General features: G+C 34.9%; 3 protein-coding genes and 1 non-coding gene across 4 annotated transcripts; 1 reads left to right on the forward strand and 3 right to left on the reverse strand.

Annotated features, from left to right (window-relative positions):
• Nucleotides 1-589: 589 nt before the first annotated feature.
• On the reverse strand, nucleotides 590-1,447 carry LOC127129761 (uncharacterized). The gene has a single exon (XM_051058888.1). It carries the CDS (start codon nucleotides 1,445-1,447, stop codon nucleotides 590-592), a length of 858 nt encoding a protein of 285 aa, XP_050914845.1.
• Nucleotides 1,448-3,677: 2,230 nt separating this feature from the next.
• Nucleotides 3,678-5,065, reverse strand: LOC127132690 (heavy metal-associated isoprenylated plant protein 36). The gene is made up of 3 exons (XM_051061653.1): nucleotides 4,877-5,065; nucleotides 4,716-4,791; nucleotides 3,678-4,602 (listed from the first exon to the last, which is right to left on the reverse strand). The coding sequence occupies exons 1-3, from the start codon at nucleotides 4,952-4,954 to the stop codon at nucleotides 3,851-3,853; spliced, it is 906 nt and encodes a 301-aa protein (XP_050917610.1). The 5' UTR covers nucleotides 4,955-5,065; the 3' UTR covers nucleotides 3,678-3,850.
• Nucleotides 5,066-6,229: 1,164 nt separating this feature from the next.
• Nucleotides 6,230-8,889, reverse strand: LOC127132691 (dephospho-CoA kinase). Its single transcript, XM_051061654.1, has 5 exons — nucleotides 8,716-8,889; nucleotides 8,416-8,502; nucleotides 7,377-7,551; nucleotides 7,131-7,276; nucleotides 6,230-7,040 (listed from the first exon to the last, which is right to left on the reverse strand). Exons 3-5 carry the CDS (start codon nucleotides 7,482-7,484, stop codon nucleotides 6,590-6,592), a joined length of 705 nt encoding a protein of 234 aa, XP_050917611.1. The 5' UTR covers nucleotides 7,485-7,551; nucleotides 8,416-8,502; nucleotides 8,716-8,889; the 3' UTR covers nucleotides 6,230-6,589.
• On the forward strand, nucleotides 8,875-8,945 carry TRNAG-CCC (transfer RNA glycine (anticodon CCC)). The gene has a single exon. It is a non-coding gene; the product is annotated as a tRNA-Gly (tRNA).
• The last annotated feature ends 16,090 nt before the right edge of the window (nucleotides 8,946-25,035 follow it).

Below are 25,035 nucleotides of genomic sequence, written 5' to 3' on the forward strand. Positions count from 1 at the left end.
ATTCAAGAAATAAGCAGTTGTGGATACCGCTTCTCCCCATAACTCTTTCGGCAAGTTCTTCCCCTTAACATGCTTCTCACCACGTTCATGATCGACTGATTCTTCCTTTCAGCAACATTGTTTTGTTGCGGTGTAAAAGGTGGTACTACCTCATGGACTTGATCTTTTTAAACACTTCAAATACCCCACCCTTTCTCGTGATTAGGTATGTCCATAACTTTTTAATATAATCATCAACAAATGTGACAAAGAATCTATTTCCACCAATGGAATCTAGTTGCATCGGTCCATATAAATCTGAATACACCACCTCAAGATGATTTTTGGTTCTACAACCTGCATCCTTGCTGAATTTACCCTTATGTTGCTTCGCTTGCACACATTCTTCACAAATTTCAGTCGATATGTTGATCGGTGACAACCCCGTTACCATTATATTCTTTTGCAAGTCTTTGAGATCTCGAAAATTGAGATGTCTAAGATGATAGTGCCACATCCACTCTTCTTTACTTGCTGTTGTAGCAAGACATCTATGCTCCAAAACCTTGAAGGTTCTATTGGCATCCATAGGCGCTTTAAGGACCAAAGCTCATTTTGCATCCATAACACATAATCCCTTGTTTTTCATGTGAATCTTGTACCCTTTATCAAGCAATTGGCCAATAATTAGAAGGTTACATTTGATTCTTGGAATATACAATACATATTTGATCAAGGAATGTCCAACATCCCTTCTCATGATCAAAACATCACTGATCGCATTGGTCGCTAGAGTGGTATCGTTCGCAAACTTTACTTTGTTCTTCATCGCATAATTGATTTTAATAAACCAAACCTTCCTCCCCATCATATGAGTAGTACAACCTGAGTCTAAATACCATTTATCGATGCATTGAACTTCTTTCGTACTCATCATGGCGTTTTCTTCTGCATGTAAATGGTTAACTGTATCATGTAACCGGTTGCAACCCGTTTTTGTAGCATTCCTAGAATTGTTGTTGCTGTTGCAATTTCCTTTAGTGATCATGAGCAAGAATGTATTCTTTTCATTAAACTCTTGTCTTGCAACCTTGGTTTCATCTCCTTGAGGTTCCTTCTTATTCGCATTGAACTCTTTTGCGAAATGACTGAACCTTTGACACCTAAACCACTGTTCATTGCTTTTGTCCAACCTCTTATTTTCACCTCTAAAGTTGCCTTGACCACTAATTTTGTTGCAGCTACTCTCACCCTTTTGACAAGTCGAATTCTTAGAATTTTGGGATTCTCTTCCACCAAAATTATGAAAATTCTCTTTACTCTTCACAGACCATTTTTCTTTCGATCTCTTGTCATTCTCGTTAAAACGAGCTTGCAAAGCGATCTCCGCCTTTTCCTTATCAAAATTTCTCTCCTCCATCCTTTGCTCATGAGCCTCAAGAGAACTTTGCAGCTCCTCTTTGTTCATCGTCGCAAGATTCTTCAATTCCTCAATCGCGACAACTAGATTGTAAAATCTTAGTCTTAAAGAATGCAAGATTCTCGCGATAACATACTGCTCCGCGACTGTTTCTCCACATGACTTCACTTGATTCACCAACCGAGTGATCCTCGTTGTGAAATCGTTGATTATCTCATTTTCTTCCGTTTGAGTCAATTCAAGTTTACACTTGTGAGTTTATAACCTTAACACCTTCGCCTTATCAGCCCCTGCATAAGCTTGATTTCTCACGATTGCTTCAACGATTCTCAATCACCAACTTTTTCAAAGTTGTCACCATCAACACATTGATGGATCAAAAACAACGCCTTGAAATCTTTCTTTTTCTCTTTCTTATGTGTTGCTTGTTGTGCATTCGTTGCACCTTGGACAAAGGGGTTCACCCCATTCTTGATAACTTCAAGAACGTCTTGGAAACCAAACAACATTTTCATTTGTTTGCATCATTTGTGGTAATTATTCGCATTAAGGATATATAGGTTTGCATGAATTTTTCATTGGAGACAAAATTCATGTTGCACTCTAGATGTTTGTAGATCAGAACCAGACTCTTGATTCCAAATGTTATAACATTGAACCACAAGATTGGTCAACAATGATGAAGAAATTTAGAATGTGGAGAGTGAAAGAGGAAAATTGAGAGAGAGAGAGAGAGAGAGAGAGAGAGAGAGTTGAGTGTGAGATGTGATATTCACATTACATTGAGATGAAAATGCATCCAAGACATTTATACAAGTGTTACAAAATGATTGAGACCTAAAACATACAATTACACAACAGAAAATTACAAAAACCCGAGTCTGTAACCGATTACACAATTTGGTTAACTGGTTACAGCTGACCTGAAAATTAAAACACCTTCAGTGGTAACCGGTTAACCTCATACGTTAACCGGTTACACCTTCAAATATCTGTCTTTTCTGCTACTCATAAGTGCTTCTGGCTTTGCTGTAACCGAAAACATTTCCCGTGTTAATCGACTACAACACTTGAATTACTCAAAATACTTTTAACATATAACAATCCGATAAATTTTTTTCCTTCAATTTGAGTGACACATTTCAATCACCTAAAATCTATGAAGTCCTCCTCTATTTCAACCAAACTTAAATTTAATATTTTACAGACTCTTTTATTTTTCTATCATTTTATATTACAGATCCAACATATTTAAATTAAAATTCTTCGAATATTAAATTTGTTATGTATGATGAATTCCAAATACAAAAGATTGTGTTAAACATTCTATCCTAAAGTAAAATTGTGAATCGTTTATGAGCATAATTTTTATTTTTATTTTGCCAAAAATAAACTTATATATTTTTTTATATTTTATCTCAGTCAATCTTTCTTTGACCCAATAATTAGTCTTAGAGTCATAATTATTCCATGTGACTTTATAGAATTTGAAGTAAAGTTTGGAGGATATATGATGCAAACATTGACACTCTGATTGAGATGATACTAGTACACAGTCACAGTCACAGTCACAGTCACAATCACACACATACTTTTATGATATGGGTTCCCTGAGATACTATTGTCTAAAGCAGAGCTCATAAATTCATGATCATGACTGGGATCACAAGTTTTCTCTTTTTTTTTTCTTCTCTTAATTAATTGATGTACATTTTTCTTAATTAAAATCCTATAATTTATCTAGAATCTAGAAAACTCCCATTACTACAATATACACATTACCAAACCTTTACTCTGTTTATTTTAGATTCATTCCCTTTTGTTTATATCTATTCTAGTACTCTGATATTGAGATATTCACTTCAGCTAAAGTGTTAGAATTTCATAAACAAAAAGTCAAAAACATGGGTTTTGGCCAAAGCTTGCAAAAAAAAAATCTATCTTTTTTTCTTTCTTTTGCTTCTATTGTTCACTCTTTCTAGTAATTACTTAGTAGCTAAGATTAGTTGGCCAGCTAGAACTCACTTGCATGCATGTGAATTACCAAAAGCATGGCATGTAAACAAGATTATCAAAAAGAAAACAAAACTTTGTACAATGAAAATATACTTTACCTATAACATAGAGATGGAAAAGGAGACTTTTAGTCCTACAAATTGCAGAGCATTATAATGCTATTGGCCTTTTCTTTAGCAAACACAAAAACATCTACTTTTTAATAAGATTTTAATTTATTTTAAATTCTAAAATACTAAATATTTAAAATCTAAATCCACAATATCCAAATCTTGTTTTTATTAACTAGTAGTTAGTTTCAAATTTTGTAGCACATAATACAAATATCAAACCTCCACTTCCCCTCACTATTAGCACTAATCAACAAACAACAACACTATCAATTACTAATACACAACATCATCATCATCATCATCATCCACTTTGAAGTTCATGTCACATAATGGAGCAATATCCACCTTCATATTCCTCATGATCATTATGATAACCATAATTATTGATTGGATCAGACGGTGGAGGAGGTGGTGGAGGAAGTCTAGAGTAATTAGCATGCATAGGCATGATAGGTGCCCCAACATAATAAGCAGAAGTAGTTGAAACAGGATAGGATGTGTTATAGCTTAACCCATAAGGTGGTGGTGCATGAGCAAGAGGAGGGTGTGAATAGTACATATGTGGTGGATATGGGTTATTATAGCCATGATGTTGCTCAAGTACTGGAGGGACAATAATTTCCTTGGGAGTAGCAACTTTTTCTGTACTAAGAATCACTTTTTCTCCTCCATCATTATTATTAAGAGGAACAGAAGTTACAGAACCACTTTTATTCTTCTTTTTCTTTTTCTTCTTCTTTTTAGCACCCCCTTCACTTTTATTATCACCACCACCACCACCATCATCATCATCATTATGATTTGAATCTTCTTCACCACCATCATCACCTACATCATCTATACAATCTTCATGACTACTTTCTCCAACTGGTTCAGTACTATTCTTTTCACCTTCCTTGATCTCTTCCTTTGATTTTGTTGAAGGTTTTTTATCTTTCTTCTCAGGTGGTTTTTGTGGCCAAAGTTCCACTGATTTTCCTGATCTTGAAAGCTTTTTGATGAGAGTCTCAGCTTCAACGTTGCCTGTAACTGTAACCTTGTGCTGCATAGAATCAACTTCTGTCGTGTAAACCCCTGTCACAAACATATATAACATGATTAATAATGTTTTATTATACTTTATAACATGCATATATAATATAAGATACCATCATGTACGTTAAAAAGCATATATAATGTGCATATACCTTCAATTCCTTGAAGAATTTTCTTGATTCTTTTCGTGCAGCCATCGCAGTGGATCAAGACTTTCAAAACCCACGTCTGAAGAATATATAAAAATAACTACTACTAATTAAAGTTGAGATAAGAGAGAAAGTTAAAAGTATGTGTTTGATTATGATTTTACCTGATACTTGAGAGTTTCTGATGCAGGAGGAAGTTGTGGATGATGATGATGATCATGTGGTGGTTTGGGTGCAGCCATTTGAAATGAAGTTTGGTTGGTACGTAGCTTAGTGGAGTGGAAATTAAGGGATGGAGAAAGTTTGTTTAAGTTGGTGTGGATTGGTTTTGCAATGCTTTTAAAGAGTCTGAGAAACACATGTGTCAATGTTATTTTTATTTTTAAAAAAAAGCAAATCATTATAGAGAGTAATCATTTGAATTGAAGAAAATTACAATAAAAATAAATGAAAAGCAATGAATTTTTATTTTATTTTTATAAACACTAAAATAAAACTCTCACTGACATTATTCCATGTCTATGCATGAATTCAAATACTCTTACCTGAAAGTATTTATATATTTACTATTAGAAATTGTACACTTTTTTAATATTCATTTTTCATTCATAGAAATCTATGAGTCTTATTAATATTAATTGAGGTTTACATGATTTAATAAAATTATTTTAACCAATGAAAAAAACATGTTAAAGAATGTGTTCTTTAAGACTCTAATAGTAGTACTTCCATCAGAAAATATAAGTAGTAATGTATTACAAATAATAGTAATAAATAATAAATTATCTTATAATTCTAATTTAATATTAATATTTATGTTCTTATCATAGTTAGTACTAGTATAATTTGATATGAAGCGAAATAATAATTATGAATTAATAAAAAGAAGGAAAAAATTGGAAGAAGAAAAGTGGTTGTGATCATCAAAGCACTCTTTTAGTGTTGGATGCCACATCCCCTTTAACAAGTATATCCCACAAAAGCAATCCCCATTATACTATACATTCTTATGACATTTAAATCATCAAGTCACGTGATTCAATCACGTGATTCCAAAGAGAATATTCAGTAACTATTAAAATAAAAATAAAAGTACCTCCAAAAAGAAGAGGCTTTCAAGTGTACATATCTGCTATTTTCATTTTTTTTATTTCAAAACTGATATGATTTTCTAGGGACTAACATTATCCAATATAACCCAAAATTAAGCTCTCAGTAACTTGTATGATGGCAATGACTTGATTAACAAGTAAGCCAATTGATCCTTATCTGAGACATGTATTTATTTATGCTGTTGAATTGGGTATGAAGGATAATGAATTAATCATGCATGCACCTACTTGCTAAGTGCAAAATATTGAAGCCAGTGACCAAATTGTACAGCTTAATCTTTAGAAATAAATTTTAAAAAAAAATCAAAGCAAATTGCATAATACAATAGTGGTGCCTAAAAAAAATTAATAATAAAACATGGGTTATGACTGAAGTGTAGGAGTTGCACTTCAAATCATCAATCATTAGAAAAAGAATATTAGATATTACTGAGTCTATTGGCAAATAGTAGTAACATTCAACATTAGAACAAAAACATCCATATCAATACTGCACTATATGATATAATGGACACCAGGTTATCTTCCACTCATTGCAAGCCAATGGTTTGACAGGTCTATGGGCAAACAAATTACCTGTGATTACCATTATCAATATTCCATATCTTGTCTTTTGGAGTTCCCTAACAGTAACAAATCCTATAATAAACAAGTAAATTCTAATATCATCTTGAAACTCAGGTTGTAGTATGGTACTATCTATTTGTTGGGAACTTAGAAAGAGATGCAGTGAAGCACTTCACAAAACACAATATAGGAAGGTGTCTATGACCTGTTGTTGTTGAATGCCTTCGCACATAGAACAACACCTGAGGAAAGTGAAGCAAGAATGATCGAGACCCCCTGCCTAGAACGCCAAAATTCACACCATGTCAAGGGTCCAGTGACCCGGAACAAAACCTTCTGAAATTGTTCATTCAAGTCATCTAGTGAACCGGTGTTGTCTATTACTATATCAGCTTTACTCTTTTTATCATCCAGTGGCATCTGAGCATTAACCCTATTCCGACCATCCTCCTCACTAGATTTGTCTCTTGCTAAGAGTCTCTGAATCTGTGTTTCAGGATCAACCCACACGACAATAATGGGCGTCGTGAACTTGTCTATCTTGGCCTCAAATAACAAAGGGACATCAAGAACAATGACCTTGTAACCTTTCAACCATAGCTTCCCAACTTCCCAAAAGATCCCCGACGATATATAAGGAGCCAACAATCTAAAGCAACAATCACAACCAGAACTTCAAAGTAAAAAAATTAAATTAAATTAATTGTAATATAATTCACGCAACATAAATTTAGAATACCGGTTGAGAAATTGACGCTTATCAGGATCCGCAAAAACGATTTGGCCAAGTCTGGGTCTGTTAACTTCTCCATTGTCTAGAAGAATTTCCTCCCCGAACGCCGCAACGACTTTTTTCCATCCACCGCTATCTTTCTTCAAAGCCTCCTGGTAATTTAAATCCCAATAACCACAGCACTTGTAACGGAGTTTGCCACATTAAAAGAAAACCTAAAAAGTAAAATAAAACACAGAAAAAGAAACATACACGAGCAACTACATCAGCATCGACAACAGGGATGTCATGAGACTTGAATAAATTGGAAACAGTGCTCTTGCCACTTGCTATTCCGCCGGTCAGTCCAACAATCCTCATTCCTTCTATCGATCACTGCACCCTTCCAGCTTGTCAGCTATTTATTCTGAGCTTTCTTTCCTTTGCCCTGGTGAAGCAGTAATGGTCAGAAAAACATTACATATTGGAACATATTACAGTTACACACATAAATAACTCAAATAATTATGCAAATGTAAACATTTTGTACATAAATTTCTAATATTACAAACTGCAACAGAGCGGGCACGAGATACAAATGTAAAAACACAGATCAAATATGTTTGTTCATCAATAAAGGTACAACACCACTAGTATAGCAGTAATTACTCAAATGAAGAAATTAGGCTACTTAAGTAAGAAGTCAGGATATTATCATGAATCGAACCAAAATTTCTTTTCTTTCGTTTATTTAACAACTGAGGAAACTTGTGCCACAAGTGATTATAATATCTGAAAGTGGCATCCAGACTACAAGCTGTATACTCCATCATTGCCTTTAAAGTCAAAACCAAATTCATTCTTTTGTTGCATAATAGCTAATAGGTTTAATATCCTTTTTCGCCCCTAATCTTTGATTCGGGGTTCAGTTCGGTCCCTTAACTTTTCAAAATGCACCACGTCAGTCATTTCCGTCTAGTCTGTTAATCAAAGTCAACAATGTAATCTATGTGGCGCTGATGTGTATGCCACCGGAAGTGCCAACTGGAATGTCACTTTGTAGTGACCAATTTTTTCTCTCTAAATTTATCACAAAACCAAATATCTTGTGGCATTTCATCAAACACCTTTCTCTCACTCATTTTTCTGGGTTTCAATAAAACCTTTAAAAAATTTGCTTTTTAACTTTGATTGTGTGTCTTCTACAATAAGTGGATTAACCAAACAGGAAAGCTGGATTCTAAATAATCCCAAATAACAAATACTAACATTTTATGCAAGCAAGAAAGTTAATGAAATCAAAAAAATTTACCAGAGGTTAATGGAAGCAGCTTGGATGCTAATGATGGAAGCTTCGGGTTGGGTTTCTTCAGTCTGGGTAGTTCCTTTCCTCAAATCGCTAAATTATGAAAAAGAAAAAGTATATGTTTAGAGAAGAAATCTTGCTTGTGAGAGCGATTTCTGTTGTAGTGAACATTCTAATAATCTACACACCCCGGTCAAATCTTATTTTACAATTACAAATCAATGCTTAATGATCAAGGGAACCAAACATGTTAATAATCAGTGTTGGAAAACGAAATGAATTTAAGATAAAACTAAGAAGCCATACCAGGAAGTCGAAATTGAGAAGGAGAAGAAGATGATATCGCAATTTGGGAATGATTTAGGAAGGATTTGAAGTAGGTAGGGATTTTGAATTATTGAAATTTCTTCAAAGAAGCGTTAAAACTTTGTTAAATAAGAAACGATGTTAAAACTGAACATCAGAGCGCATCTGGTGTAGTGGTATCATAGTACCCTCCCACGGTACTGACCAGGGTTCGATTCCCTGGATGCGCATTACGTTTTACACTTTTCACTTGCAAACTCTGATCCATCAATTTTATATTTGTTTAATCACTTTTTCACTTGCAAACTCTGATCCTTATAAACCAAAAGCCAACTATGTGAAATAAGAATCAATTTTATATTTGTTTAATTCAATATTGGTTATCCTTTTACAAATTTTGATCCCTTGTTAAATCTCCCCTTTTTTCAAAATTAATTTTTAGATTTTTGTACTCTTATTTTTAAATTTTCAATTTTAATCTAGTGTTTAGAAATTTTTAGAAATTTAACTCAACATTTTTAAAAACAATAGTGCAATATTTATTAATTTTACAATTTGTCACGTTAGATTACATTTAGATTTATAATAGTTCAATAAAATGAATGATGTCAAAATTATTTTTGAAAATAGAAAAAGTAAAGCAAATGAATTTCTTATAAAAAATACAATAAAAACTCTCTAAAATAACTAAAATATTATTTTTTATTTATATTAAATAATCACATATTTTTTATTTACACTGTAGAGACTAAGCTCTATAGTTGAGAACAACGCAATGAGAGTTAAATTTTTTCCTAAAACAAAAAATATTTGTGTGTTGAGATTTGGATTCAATTCAAAACCTTAATTAATATGAAAAACATTACTTACCATTTCACCTTTTTTTATCAAAAAAAGATCAAGTATATTAGAAGATTAGAAGACAAAGAACAAGCTACATACGGGGATAAGACCAAAACCCTTAAGAAATGAATCTAAGTCTTAGAGTACCAAGTTTGTCTAATAAAGTCTTTGTCAATATCACTATGCACAAAATTGAAACAATGGTTACTTCTAGACATAAAATCAATGGGACAATCACTGATTTTCTTAAAAATATGAGTAACTAAAAAAATCATGAGTAATAAATACACAATTCAATCATCTAGATCTTGTCTTCCAAGGAACAAGATTAAAATTGGTGAACGTTTTCGGCAGGAGTCATATTCAATCCAAAGATTATCCCACTTTCTCTTTTTAAAATGCCCCATTGAAGTCATGGTTACAGACAACTCAGCAAATAAAGTGTTGCCATAGCCCAAGAAGTTGGCAAAGCTTCCCATGAGATTAGTTGTCTCGTTTATGAAGATTCTTCCACGAGAACTAGAAGATGGAATATTATAGCAAAATCGTCAATGTTGCATTTGATCTAACCCCTATTAGGAGGCTGCCAAAGAACTTTTATGGTTTTCTTGACTTCAGGGGGATGAATACAGATCTTTAACTTCTTCACAATGCAAAAGTTGTCCATGAAAGAGTTTGAGGCTTTGTCGGTATGGTTTCCCACTAAGCTGGTAGCAACAACTATGGAGGTAATACATGATTTTCAATGGACCAGCCAACAAATTTTATAGTGTTTATAACTATCCAAATCTTTGCAAAAAGACTAACCAAACAAACATTGAAAGTAACTATCAACTTAGGGGATCAATCACTTCTCATGGCATGTTTGCAATCCAAGAAATTCTTGATATGGCTCCGAATGTTGAAGGAATTCGTGAACCAGTTCCAAATGTGAGATACAAACATGCAGTCAAATAAAATGTGAGATGTTTACTCACAATCTCTATTGCATAAAAAACATATTGAAATAAAAGCAAAACTTCTTCTAGACAAGTTTTCATCGGTGGGAAATCTGTTGGGCATAGATCGTCACCTCAGTATAGATTTTGAAGGAGGCATGCAAGGATTCCATGGGAATCCAGTCCACGAGTCTAAGGTGAAGAATTGACCAGAAAATTATAGGTTTGCTTTATGCTTAAGTCGCAATTCTCAGAGCTAGACCAAACCAACATGTCATTAAAGCATTTAATGGGAATGAAGCAAGAAGAGACACAACCCTCAGGAATAACAGCTTGGAGATTTACGGGAAAAGACCAATTCTTTCTAGGAGAATTTGGATGATTCTTCCAACCTGGATTATAAGTATTAGAATATGGGTTGTTTTGCTTCAGAAAATCCACTTCTTCAATTTATTGCATAGTTGTAACACAATCCATGGAAAAATGAGGTCCATCACAAATTTCACAACTAATAGTTTGGACCGGCTGAATTTGAGCTACTCGTTGAGTACATATATTGATTGCCTTGAGTCTTCTTTCAACTTCAGTAGCAACTTGATCTTCCATGTTTATACTTTGAGCAGCATGTTTCAAATTTATCACTCACTATGGCTTACTTATACTCATATCATACAACTCTACGTGTTCATTTGCAGTAATGACTTTTATTATCTTCTTGATACTAGTGGTTGTTCAGTTTAATCTAAGTTGTGAGTAGGACAAGCAACCAGTAATCTCTTGAATCTCTTGTACGTATCACCCAATGGTTATCCCTCCTTCTATTTAAAATTCATGATGTCATATATTTTCTTGAGAAAAACAGAAGTAGGAAAATACTCATTAAAAAATGTTGTTTTCATTTCTTCATAATTAGTGATACTTCCGACAGGAAGCAAATAAAACCATTCTTCGGCATCTTCAGCTAGAGTGAACGGAAATATTGTCAACTTTTTGGCTTATTTAGTATGCCCATCCATCTTCAAAGTAGTACTCATAGTAAGAAATCTTTGCATATGTTTATTTGCATCTTCATTAATCTTTCCTATAAAAAGTCTTTTCACAAGTTGTCAAATAGTGGTCGGGTGCAACTGAAAATTTGCAACATTTATCGGTTGGTTAACTATAGTCAAACGACCACCTGGGGTATTTGCTCTCCCATAATCCCCAAGAAGTCTTTCTTCAAGATTATCAGTCATAACCAGTTCCTCTACTTCTCTGTCAGATTCTATATCTAAATGTACTGAGTCGTCTACCTCTTAATCTTCCAGCATTTCTTGTCGAGCTTGTCGAAGTCGAGCGTGTAATGTTCTTTCTGGTTCTGCGTTAAAAGGAAAATCAGTTGAGGTCTTTCCTCGCATACAAATATTAGACAGATATTAGTAGTAACAAAATAATAGTAATACAATTAAAATAAAAATTTAGTTGCAGAGCAACAAAATTTTAACTAAAAATAAAACTATAAACTTTATAATCTTTGGCAGTCTCGGACAACAACGCCAAACATTTGATCGGTAAATTAGCAATTGTATTAATATGCCAATATAGTAATAATTAGAAATCCCAAGTATCAATCTCAAGGATTGCTTAAAGATATAAAGTTCTATTTTAACTTAGTTAAACAAAAGCCTTGGGGTTTTTGAATTGTTGGTTTGAAAAAATTAGAAAATATAATGCAGTAGAAAGTAAATAAAGTAGTTGAACAATTTAAAAGAGATTATGAGTGAACATGTTAGGGAAGGTGTATGAATGGATTCTTCAACAAAAGTAACCTGACCTTGTAATAACTTAATTCAATAACACTGATTATCGGTCCTTAAAGGTGTTTACTCCTACGGTAAATAGGCAATGCTTAAGGTCGTGGTAAAAGAGAACCACATAAGATCCTAGAGGTGTGGTATTTTAAAAAAATTTAACTTTATCTGAGTTGCCATGAGTAGATAGTCTTAAAGTTGTTAAGGGCAAATAACAAGTTAAGTTTGGGATTGTGATCAGTCACCATTTATGCTATAGTTATTATTATTTTAACAGGTGAAAGTATGCGTGTTATTTGCATTTTCCATAAAGATTGAGTGGCTTATATGTCAGTTTCTTTAATTTTTGTATTTTTATGTGTTTTAATTATTTCTGGTATCTTTGATATTTTTGGGAAGGTTAATGTATTTTATAGATTGGAGGAAGTCAAAGAAATGGTCAGAAAATGAACGCGATGAATTTTCAGAAAGATTCACAAAGTCTATTTTTCAGCATGTTTCACATCATGATATATGTGTGGTATTTTGATCATATCTAGAGCTTCATAACTCACAATGACGTGAGACTAACGGAAAATGAAAGATAACATCAAACGCTACAACTTTCATGAAGACACAAAAGGCTAATTTATAATTGTATGCCCATACGCATATCAACTTTCTCATACGTGTATCATATTTGAAAAAACGTGTTTCTCTGTCCATACGCGTATGGTTTGCCCCCATACATATATGGTTTGTCCCCATACGCATATACGTGTATAAAACACCTCAAATGCGTGTTTTAGCTGCCCTATACACGTATGGTCGCCCATAATCACAGGAAAAAAACTCAATTTCGAGTATTTAAGGCCAGAAAGTGATTTTTTAGGGTTAAACTAATTTGGGGATGAATTTTGACAGAAGAAACAAGTGTAGAAGGCTGGAAAACTCATATTTTCAAGGTGGATCAAAATTTCCATAAGCTTTGAGTGATTGAAGACTTATTTCATCTCTAGATCTATATTGTTTACGAATTTTATCATGTTTTTCTTTATTATTATGAGTAACTAAACCCCCCAATGCTAGGGGGTGTCCCTGATTTGGATTTGTTAATGATTTATACTTGAACCTTGTGATAACAACAATTATTATTATATTCTATTTACTTTCAATTTGTTCTTAATGTTTTCCCTTTTAGGAAAGTTAAGTTTGATTTACGGTTAATATTTAGACTGGACCGCCATTATTTACGCTCAATTGAGAGTATTTTGTAGTAGATATCACATAGGTCTAGGGATACACTATAGAAACTGTATTGTTCTTGATATTTAATTTCTTAAATTCATATATAATTCACTATGGACATATGAGTTAATTTGAATATTTAAAGGTTTACTCACTAAGGACTTAGGAGTAAACACCAATAAGAATCGGTAATCAATATTATGAATTAAATTGTTGCAAGGTCAAGTTAGAATTGTAAATCAATCCTATCATATGCATTCCCTAGCATGTTTACTCATATTACTCTAAGCCATTCAACTGCTTTGTTTATTGTTACTTATTTTTTTCTCTATTCCTCAAACACCAGTTCGAAACCCCTAAGTATTTTGTTTAACTAAATTAAAACATTAACTATGTATCGTCAAACAATCATTGAGATCGATACTGAGTTTTGTTTTAACTTAGTTGAACAAAAATCTTAGGGGTTTTGAATTGTTGGTTTGAAAAAATTAGAAAATATAATCTAGTAGAAAGTATATAAAGCAGTTAAACGATTTAAAAGAGTTTATAAGTGAACATGCTAGGGAAGGTGTCTGATTGAATTCTTCAACAAAAGTAGCATGACCATGTAACAACTTAATTCAATAACACTGACTACCGGTCCTTAAGGGTGTTTACTTCTAAGTCCTTAGTGAGAAAACCTTTAATCATTCAAATTAATCTCTATGACCATAGTGAATTACAGATGGAATTAAGTATTATTTTAATCAAGAATATTATGGTTTTCACAGGGTATCCCTAGTCCTAGGTGGTATCTACTATGAATTACTCACAACTAGGCATTAACAATGGCGGTCCAGCCTAAATATTAACTGCAAATCAAACTCAATTTGTTTGAGAAATAAAGCATTAAGAACAAATTGCGAGTAAATCAAATATCATCAAATCAATGTTATTACAAGGTTCAAACTAAAATTATTGCATAAATCTGAACCAAGGACAACCCATAGCATTGGGGGTTTTAGCTACTCATAATAATAAAGAAAAATAAAGCAAAAAGTGTATAAATTACAAATTAATGGAAGAAAATAGGTATTTAATCACTTAAAGTTCACGAAATCCTCGATCCACCATGAATTCTTCAGCCTTCAAAATGCGTTTTATGTACTAAAAAATTGTTCAACCCTTGGAAATTCGTGTTTTTTTGGCTAAATATGTGAAATATGAGCTTTTCAGATCTGGGTCGTGTCATACGCGTATGGCCTCCTCCTATACATGCATGACACATTTTTGCACTAACTCATACGCGTATGACCCAGGGTATGGCATATGCCCTAACTAGAGCCATACATGTAAGGCTTTGGTCTAGACATGAGGGCCTTGGCTGGTTAGCTTCATATGTGTATGGTCCATCCCATACGAGTATGAGGGGAGGCGTGATTTTTAACCCCTTTCTAGTGTTATGTGTATGCTGGTACATGGGCCTGGGTGTCCATACCCGTATGAGACCCCTCATATGCGTATGGGCAGAAGATGCACAAAATCTTCTCTTTTTCTCCTGCTCATGTATTTTTGTATGGATTCTTCTCTGATCAACTTCCTCTTAATGCTGTAGACCTGTAAACACGTAAAACACTACCTCGAGCGCGTAAAATAGCCCATAATCAATAAAACCTCAGTAGATCACGATATAATAAAAATCTACTAAAATTAGCTTAAACTACTACTCAAATTCACAGTAATTCACCTTCTTTCGTCATTCAAACGACAATAAAACTAACATAAATGGTGACTGATAAAGCTCACACGTCATGTTTCTACCAACAAGTCCTCCCCACACTACCTTCGCCAAAGTAATTTCTTCACCTCTCAAGTGTTTTACTTCTCGAAAGAAGCCATACAACGCTTCAAAATGAGCCATTCTAACTCTAAAGTGAAAATTGTTTTTATAGGTAAACTCAATCAAAGGCAAGCAGGTATCCCAACTACCTCCTTGCTCCAACGCGCAAGCTCTCAGTAAATCTTCTAAGGACTGGATTTTCCTCTCTCTATCTAACTGTCCATCTGCAGATGATAAACAAAACTCAACTGCAACGTAGCTCCCAAGGCTTCCTGCAAACTCTCCCAGAACCTCAAAGCGAACCTCAGATCTATATCTGTAACAATGCTCGAAGGAATACCATGAAACTTAACTATCTACTCAATTTAAATCTCTACAAGCTTCAGCAACAAATAACTATTTTTTGTCGGAATAAAATGATCTGATTTAGTCAATGTATCCATAATAACCCAAATTGAATCACTTCATTTATAATTCTTCGGCAAACCAATCACAAAATACATATAAATGTTATCCCACTTCCATTCAGGAATACTCAACAGTTTTATCAATCTTGACAAATTTTGGTGCTCCATCTTTGACTTTTGGAAAGTCAAACACAAATATACAAACTCAACAACATTCTTCTTCATTCATCGCCACCAAAACATCTTCTTCAGATCTTGATACATCTTGGTAGCACCAGGATGAATACTCATACTACTCCTATGAGCTTCCTCAAGAATTCTCTTCTTAAGCTCTGACACATCTGACATATAAACTTTGTCACAAAATCCCATAATCCTATCCTCATCTATCCTGAAGTCTATCTCCTTACCTTAATTGATTAACACCAACCAATCAATCAATCTCAAGTCAACTTTCAAACCCTCTCTAATTTCTTCAAAATTGATTAACACCGCATAATCCCAAGTTTACCTCATTACCTTAATTGATTAACACCACCTAAACTCATCTCAGATGCATCACAATAAATCATAAATTACTCACTTGGACTTGGCAAAATCAAAATTGGCGTTGACGTCAATTTCCTCTTCTGTTCTTGAAAACTCTCTTCATACTGAACATTCCATACATAAGCTTGAACCTTTCAAGTCAATTGAGTCAAAGGAAAAGCCAGTTTCGAAAAGCCCTTAATAAACCTTCTGTAATAACCAATCAAACGCATAAAACTTCTGATCTCTGTAACATATTTAGGATTCTCCCACTGAAACACGGCATCAACCTTCGACGGATTAACTGATATACCACCATTAGAAATTACATTACCAAGAAAACTCACTTTTTAAAACCAGAAATCACACTTGGATAACTTGACATACAACTCATTCTCTTGCAAAGTTTGCAACACAACTCTTAGATGTCATGCAGGTTCTTCAATTGACTTGGAATACACCAAAATATCATCGATGAACACAACCATAAACTAATCCAAGTAAAGATGGAGGATCATATTAATATACTTCATGAAAACATGTGGCGCATTAGACACACTGAACGACATCACTGAATACTCATAGTGACCATACTGAGTTCTAAACGCAGTCTTCAAAATATCTTCTTACTCTACTTGAATCTGATGATAACCCGATCGAAAATCAATCTTACTGAACATGCAAGCACAAACCAACTGATCCATAAGGTCATCATTCATAGTGTCGCATCCGCGAAAAACAACCGGCGGGCCAAAACAAAACAACACAGAGCCGTCACCGTGCGTTATTTATCCCAAAAGAGGGAAAGGAAACGCTCGAAGTAAACCTGGAAAAGACATGGTCTCGCGACCAAAGAGAATGGGATCGGGAGTCGGTTATGCGAAGGGAAGGTATTAGCACCCCTACGCATCCATCGTACTCGACGGGATCCACGCTCTAAAAATAGGTAAAGGTTGCTAAAACAAACATCACACACACACACAACACAGGTGGGAGAAAAGGGGAAAGGGCTCGCTAGGATATCGCATCCTATGCCTACGTATCTCGTCTGGAACGAGAATCAGAGCCACCGTAGTTCGGCTCACGCACGCCAAAACAAACACACGCACAGAAAGGCAAACATGGAACCCGAATGCCAATCGCTGGACTTACATCAGCTTCCGGACCAAACAAACCCACACTGGAAACCAGATGCCACTTGATGGACTTATACCGGACTCCAAGCACACAACAATAGGATACGGAATGCCAATCGCTGGGCTTACATCCATCTCCTAGCACACACAAGAAGAAACAAGCAACAAGTTACTAAGGAGTCGGGAACTCGAGCCTAGCAACTGTCAAGCAAACACACACAAAAAGGAAAAGGGTGCCCGGAGAGATCTCGTACGACCTCCTGCCTACGTACCTCATCTGGTATGAGGATCAGGGCAACGTAGTTCCCCTGAACAGGGGAGAAAGACTAGCCTAACCAGATACAGAGGGAGACACAACTAGGGAGACTATGACTCGAGCCTAGATGTTATCATGCACATCATCCCTAAGTTAAGGTTTGCTATCTATCTTGCACAGGGAGCAAGCTATCCTAAACACAGACAATAGCAAAGCAAACAATCACAGATAGCACACACTACATACAGACAAAGTGGGCTCACACAAAGGTTAGGCTGCAAAAGCAAACCAACTGTATCAGGTGATGTTAGCTCTTAACCCTAACATTGAGAGTTAGGGTGAAGCCAGATGAAATGGGAGTGAGGGGTGTGCCTCACAGCTCTTATCCCTGGCCAGGGAGAGCTTCAGACAAAGAAGTGTGGGTCCAGAAAGTGGGAACCCTTCTACACTTATGACACTGACTCAACTGTACAACTGTACAAGGATCTTGGGTTACTATCCACAATGCATCAACACCAGTTGTGTGAGCAAATGGATGACTCAACTGAATAACAGGAGATGGATTGCACATCTCTTGTATCTGCCAATTGCCTTATTCAAGGTCTTTTCCTGCTTGGGGACAAAAATAAACAATCACAGGCATCGCCTCTTAAGGAGGACTTCAGACAGGTGCCTGGCCAAGTAACAGACCAGGTCTTCCAGACTACATGGAGAAAAGAAATTCTACCTCAATTGGTTAAGCAACCAAGCAACATCACAAGCAAGTTCAAAATGAACTATAGCAACTAAGGCACCTGAAATCAATCCAACATAATCAGTATACCAGACAAACAAAAGTCAAACAGAAAATTACAAGTCCACAACACAAACAGATAACAAGCATTAATGCACATAGGTGCAAGCCACAAGGCCTAAGCACAAGTCTCAATGCCTACAAAACAAACTCAAGGTTAGTCACAAACAAGTCATAAACCAACTCCAATTGAGTGCACATCATCAAGCATAAGCAATTGGGCTCTTTGACCTGAAACAAAGCTCAAATGTGAGAGCACAAACCACTAGTACAAGACTAGGGTCAAAATGGGGAGCAATAAACCAAAACAGAACATGAAACTTATCAAAAATCAATATCAATCAAATAAGAATCAAATCCAAGTGGTCTCACATTCTTATCATCAACCAATATCATTTCATGAAGCAAAGAGTACAAAGCATACAATTTGAAGCTCATAGAACCAAACAGAATGATTCAACTCAAATCAACTCACAAACATTTCAATAAATCCCCAAAAAATTCATGGTCAAACAGAATTCATAAAATGATATACACGCCAAATTTCAAGTCATTTGGACCAAGGGAAGCAAGTCAATTAAATTCAGCAAGCCAAAGCATACTCAAACAAGCTCATACAAGGCATTAAATCATGCATCAACTTCAAGCAATCATAAAACAGAAACCAAACATGATAAATGAGTGAAACCAAAACCATGGCAAACTTCAAGATGTCTATAATACACATGCCAAATTTCAAGTCCATCCAATAAACCACAAGAATTTCACAAAACATATGAGATCATGACTCACAAAAGGTTCACAATTGGTCAAACAGAGGAGAAATTCTCAAACAAATAGGAAATGCATTCAAAAATTCCAGGAAAATTCATATTCAAACTTAACATCCAGGAGATTCAACATGCAAAAATTCAGCTCATTTCAAGTTCATATGGCATGGCAAAAAAATCAGGAAGTCAAGTAAGACATGGTGTGACACAAATTGTCACACCTCTAATGATCAGGCCATATCTCTCAATCCAGGAATGCAAAAATCACAAACTATATACCAAAATGCTCCTCAAGGTGTCTAGATTATGCATACAAAATTTCAAGAATTTCCAATTAAGCATCATCATTTCATGATCAAAAGGGAAAACAAGGTGCAACAAATGACATGTTCACATAAACCCTAGCCAAAACAGAAATCCACACGTGCACAATTTCCACAAAAATCATCAAAAAATTCTAGAGATTACAAGGATCATCATGGAAATAATCTCATATTATTTGGACAAATATTGAATGAGTTATGATTTATTTAGTGTGGAGAAAAAATAAAAAAAGTGAAACAAGGTAAGGTGAATCATGATAAGTGAAATGAGAAAAATGTCAAAACCTAAAATGAAAAGTGTTGGAGCTGAGGATCGAACCTCCTCCAAATTCAAACAAGCGCGCGCCATAGTGAAACGCCGCGTTTCACTAATACATGTGGCGCAGCGTGATTGGCTCATGGCGTACAAACAAGAAAAACATGCAAATGCACGGGCAAACGGATCAAAGCTGCTTCTGGACACGAAAACCTAACGAACTCATGCATATTCATCGCGTGTTCATATCACCAAGAACAAGACCTCACAGAAATTAACAAATGATATATCAATAGACTCGTCTTCTCAAGCACAACAACAATCCATAACCAATTAAGCCTAATTCATGCTAATAAATCCAGATCGAGCGAAAAAAGATCTGAACATCAAACTTCAATTCACAATATCTCGCTCAATACTTGATGAAAATTAAAAGTATAAAGTTCAACATGCTCCACAATCAAGGATCTATCAAATGCATAGCCTAATTTCAACAATTAAGAGTGTCGAATTCCAACCTTGTTTGAAGTGCAGAGTTGAAATCGTGGTTCCTTGGCCTTGTAATGGTGAAACAGAACTTCTATGGTGCTTATGTTGATGAATGAAAGCAAGAAAATAGCCCAGCGATGCTCAATTCTTCTTGAAATTCCAACTGCCATGTGAATGTTCCAAGTTCAACAGCTGCGATCTAGCTTGAATTATGCACAACCTTGCTTCAACAGATCTTCATCATGCCTGCAAATGATGATTAGAACAAGGAGCAAGCAAAAAGAATCAAAGAATTCGATGGAAAAAGTTGAAAAAGGTTTGAGAGAATTTGAGAGAATTTGAGAGATTTTGAGTTTGGATCTGAAATTGTGAATTGTTGATCCAGAATTCTGTTATAATTAGTGCTTTATACCACCTGTTAATCACACTAGCTAAACATGATTAGCAAAAATGAAATGGATTAGTGAATTGAACATGTTATGCAAATTTGGCAAAAATGCCCTTATGCAAATATGACCAATGGAACAGTGCAAAACCACTTGCAGCAAGTCACAAATTCTGTTTTAATGCAATTGGAATTGGTTTGGAGTGAAAATCATGCTTACTTTTCAAAATCACTTTTTCCCACCAAAATTCAAATTGATTCACTTGAAAAATGGACTTTTTGTGTGAGCAAAATTCATGAAATGTAATGCTTGTTTTGGATAGAGGACATCAAAAGAAATTTGCTCCAAAAAGTCTCACTTCATTTGGCCTTGTGAATCAAAAGTTATGCAACTTTGAAATTCAACTTTTCTTGACAATGATCAATCCATAACTTGCCAACCACACATGCGAAATTCATGTTCTTGGACTTTTTGGAAAGGTGAGAGCAAGATCTTCAACTTTCATGTTGGACAAAATTTCATTTGAAGCATTTTTGGACATATAATTTCAAGGAGAAAACCTTTTCATTTTTGGCAATTTTGAATTACAAGCCACTTTCTATTTTTGGAAAGTTTTCATCTGACTTTATTTTCTTCATTCTTGATGTTTGAAATGTCAAATGAAACTTGTTTAGACATGAATGAAGTGTCTCTAACCCTCTCCCACCTCCAAATCCATCAGTTGACCTTTGGTTGACTTTTTCTGACTGATAGATGAACTGGCCATGCATTGATGATCTTGAGCCTCAATCTCCCGATGAAATGGCTCAATGATGAAACCCTAGCTTCCATAAGCTCAATATAATCATATGATGATCCCCATATCCATTAAAAACCTCATCTCCTTCACAAGCCCTGATTGGCACAATGCAGATGATTAGGGTTGACCAGAGGTCAAAACCCTAATCTCAAGGAACTGATCAAGCATAAGGAATCTCTTGGTGATGACAAAACCATGATGATGATAATGTATCATTTCAACCAAGATGATGAGCAATCTCCTTGAGGAATCAAGAAACCCTAATTTGAAGCACCAACCCTCGGATGATTAGTGATCAGTTCAATGAAACCCTCAGCTTGAATCTCAACCTCTTTATCTTCTGATCAAGACCTAGGAGGATGACTGGTTCAATGTGGCCACATGATATGCAAAGATGCAATGACTAATGACCTAAAAATGAAATGTAATATGCTAAGCTAGTCCCAAAAGAGGAGGGCAAATTTTGAGGTGTTACACATAGGAAGAGGATTCTTGTTCTTTATAGTAACATTATTCAGTTGTCGATAATCAACACACAACTGCATGCTACCATATTTCTTCTTGACCAACAACAATGGGGCTACCCATGGTGAAACACCAGGTCGAATAAAATTCTTCTCAAGAAAATCCTCTAATTGTTTCTTCAACTCACTCAGTTCTGAAGCAGGCATATGATATGGTGTCATCGACATAAGACTAGTACCAGATACTAAGAGTATGGTGAACTCAACTTCTCTCTCTGGTGGAAAATTACTAATATCCTCATGGAAAACATCTGGGAACTCACATACAACCGATAACTCAACACTCGCAACCTCGTTCTCCACTCTCAAGGAAGCAAACATCATGAGCTTATAATTTTCTCCTCTCAAGGGCATTCTTATCTGACGCACGAACACAAATCTCGAATCCGTACTCTCTTCGGGTTCGGGAAACATCACAGTCTTATCAAAGAAATTAACATTAACGTGGTTGAACCCCAACCAGTTCAACCAATTGTAAACATTAGAGTTAATAATTGAAAAGCATCGACAGTGTTCTCACACATATCGCGCATAAGGGTACAAATTAGTCACAACCTAGGCCGAATGGACCAACCTGCTCTGATACCACTATGTAACACCCTAAAACCACCAAACACATTTTATAACATAACCAAAGTATATTTTCCACCAAAGGGTGTCACACATTCTCAACATAAACATTTTTCATCATTTAACATATCACCAAGAAATTTAAAACGTTTAATATAATCTCTTCAAGATCTCGAAATAGAAATTTCTTTAATCGAAATAAAACAATTAGTTCAATAACACTCAATAATCAACAAAGTAAAATAAACAACAACCCATTCCAGTGTTATACTATCAGAGCGACACCAAGTACTAGATAATATGCGAAAAATGATAAATGAAGAAGGCACAATCCATCTTCCATGTGATAACATCTAAGGCTCCCCAGTCTCTACCTGAGTATCTGCAAACATAGGTGTAAAGCCACACAACAAGCAACCAGGGGTGAGAATACAATTTAAAATATAATAACTGTGCAAAGTACAACAAGGATAAATAACACACAAATACTCTCAACATCAGAAAACTCAATCACACAACAATCAATCACATAATATGATTTATGTATGCAATTCACTACTCGACTCTACTCCAATGCATGTGGTGCCAAATTTGGATGTTCAGAGTTATGTTACTGAGGTCATTCACTCATTAGGTTACATCTCTAAACTAGACTACACATTCATTTCAGAACATTAGATCAGACACGTCATGATCACAACACTAGATCATGACTCACCTATCTCCAATATACATGATGTATGCAATGCAACAACACACCAATGCACGAAGGTATCACCACCACCCCTAACTTCACAACTCGTAACTAGTTACAACATTAAACCAGTTACTCAAAATTGGTTACAACACTAAACAAATAACATCAACATCATTATTTTCAATATAAGGTCATCGCAAATTATAAGTTCCCTCTATGAACCAACACCATCAATTAAACAACCACATAATAATGCTAATTATAAGGCGACATTAGTTACAATTTCAAATTGAATACACTAACATATCAATCATTAGAACGCAATCATAAAAATTAATATCTTTCTAAATCATCATTAATCATAAGCACACATACACAATTAAACTCTTAGGACATCACCAAATAATATCACCATGCTTTAGCTTTCCAACACTTTGAACCGCACTTCAAACGGAGTCACGAAACTCAAGTTATGATGAAAATAATATTTTGAACAAAATCTGCCTTCATGATTTGAATAATGTAATTTGTGTTTCGAATCAAATCAGGAAGAGGCCATCATGAGGCTATGATTCGAATCAAGTTTCACAATGTAACCCCATGATTTGAATCAAATCAGTCTGTAACATTTTTCTGCTAATGTTTCACGAGAATTCCACTTCTAAGCCCCTTTTTTTTATACCTAAATCTATCTCAATCCAATTTTTAACGTGAATTATCAAAATATATCACATATACCATTAAATCAAGATCAAAACTCATCAATTGAACAAAATACATTCATTAATAATAACACATAATCAAATCACAACAATTGCACTATAAGTTAGAAAGCTTTGCTCAACCATCTCTCACCTCAAGCTTCATCAATGGATAAAGGAAAAGGGAAGAAGAAGGCAAGTGAACTTCTCTATCCTCTGCATAAATTTACACCCATATGTGAATTAATCCCCCATTACTTCAAAATTCCAACAGCAAATCCTAACTTTGGCTATGGCTTCTCTCCTTCTCCAACCCTTGACTTTGTCTTTGTCTCACAAAAGCTTTTTCTTCTAATTTTCAATTGTACTTACTTATCAAAATAGTTCAATTCTCTATCTATTAATCTTAACCTAGTATTAATATTTTAACTATTTCACCTTGGTCCTAACTTATTCTTAATGTCACACCATTCCCTTATTTTCTCATTATTCTTATTTTTCACCCAAATCTTATAAACCCATTATTTTCTGTTATTTTTAATTAATTAAATTAACTAAAGTTCTAATTAATTTCTACACACCTCAATTATACCCAAACACAACTAATTAAATAAAAACAATTTCAATACAATGAAAAATAAAAATACGAGAAACGAGGCATTACAATTAGTCCCCCAAGTGCAAACCTTGTACGGTTAGCATGAAGATCCTCTAACACTCGTTTGGAACTCAGAACAACTCTTTGAGAGATATGGATAAACTTGAGTGAAGCCAAGAAAGATTAAGAAATGATCTCAATCAGTTCAAAAGACAGATAAGGCAATTCTTGGAAGCCTTGCAAGATTAAACAAAGAGAATAAACAACCTTCCACGAATAACTGCAGCGAAAATGGTTGCTCCTTTAGCTTCTCCCAATTTCAACCCAGGTCCATGACAGACCCATGTAACGACCACCAATTTCCCATTGTACGATCTTCCTCACGGGCATCCCTCACTACCAGCGAACTTCACCGGAAGCTCTTACCGTCTGACATCAGAATCTTTTCGTCCTTTGAATACCCTTTTATC

The sequence above is a fragment of the Lathyrus oleraceus genome, chromosome 3, assembly GCF_024323335.1.
Source record: "Lathyrus oleraceus cultivar Zhongwan6 chromosome 3, CAAS_Psat_ZW6_1.0, whole genome shotgun sequence".
Lineage (NCBI taxonomy): Eukaryota > Viridiplantae > Streptophyta > Magnoliopsida > Fabales > Fabaceae > Lathyrus > Lathyrus oleraceus.

Coding starts and splice junctions, on each gene's coding strand:
- LOC127129761 (XM_051058888.1), bottom strand. CDS start 1,447: ATGAACAAAGAGGAGCTGCAAAGTTCTCTTGAGGCTCATGAGCAAAGG.
- LOC127132690 (XM_051061653.1), bottom strand. CDS start 4,954: ATGGCTGCACCCAAACCACCACATGATCATCATCATCATCCACAACTT. Junction 4,792..4,876: donor CAGAAACTCTCAAGTATCAG/GTAAAATCATAA, acceptor TATATTCTTCAG/ACGTGGGTTTTGAAAGTCTT. Junction 4,603..4,715: donor AATTCTTCAAGGAATTGAAG/GTATATGCACAT, acceptor TGTTTGTGACAG/GGGTTTACACGACAGAAGTT.
- LOC127132691 (XM_051061654.1), bottom strand. CDS start 7,484: ATGAGGATTGTTGGACTGACCGGCGGAATAGCAAGTGGCAAGAGCACT. Junction 7,277..7,376: donor ATGCTGATGTAGTTGCTCGT/GTATGTTTCTTT, acceptor TTAAATTACCAG/GAGGCTTTGAAGAAAGATAG. Junction 7,041..7,130: donor AAGCGTCAATTTCTCAACCG/GTATTCTAAATT, acceptor TTGTTGCTTTAG/ATTGTTGGCTCCTTATATAT.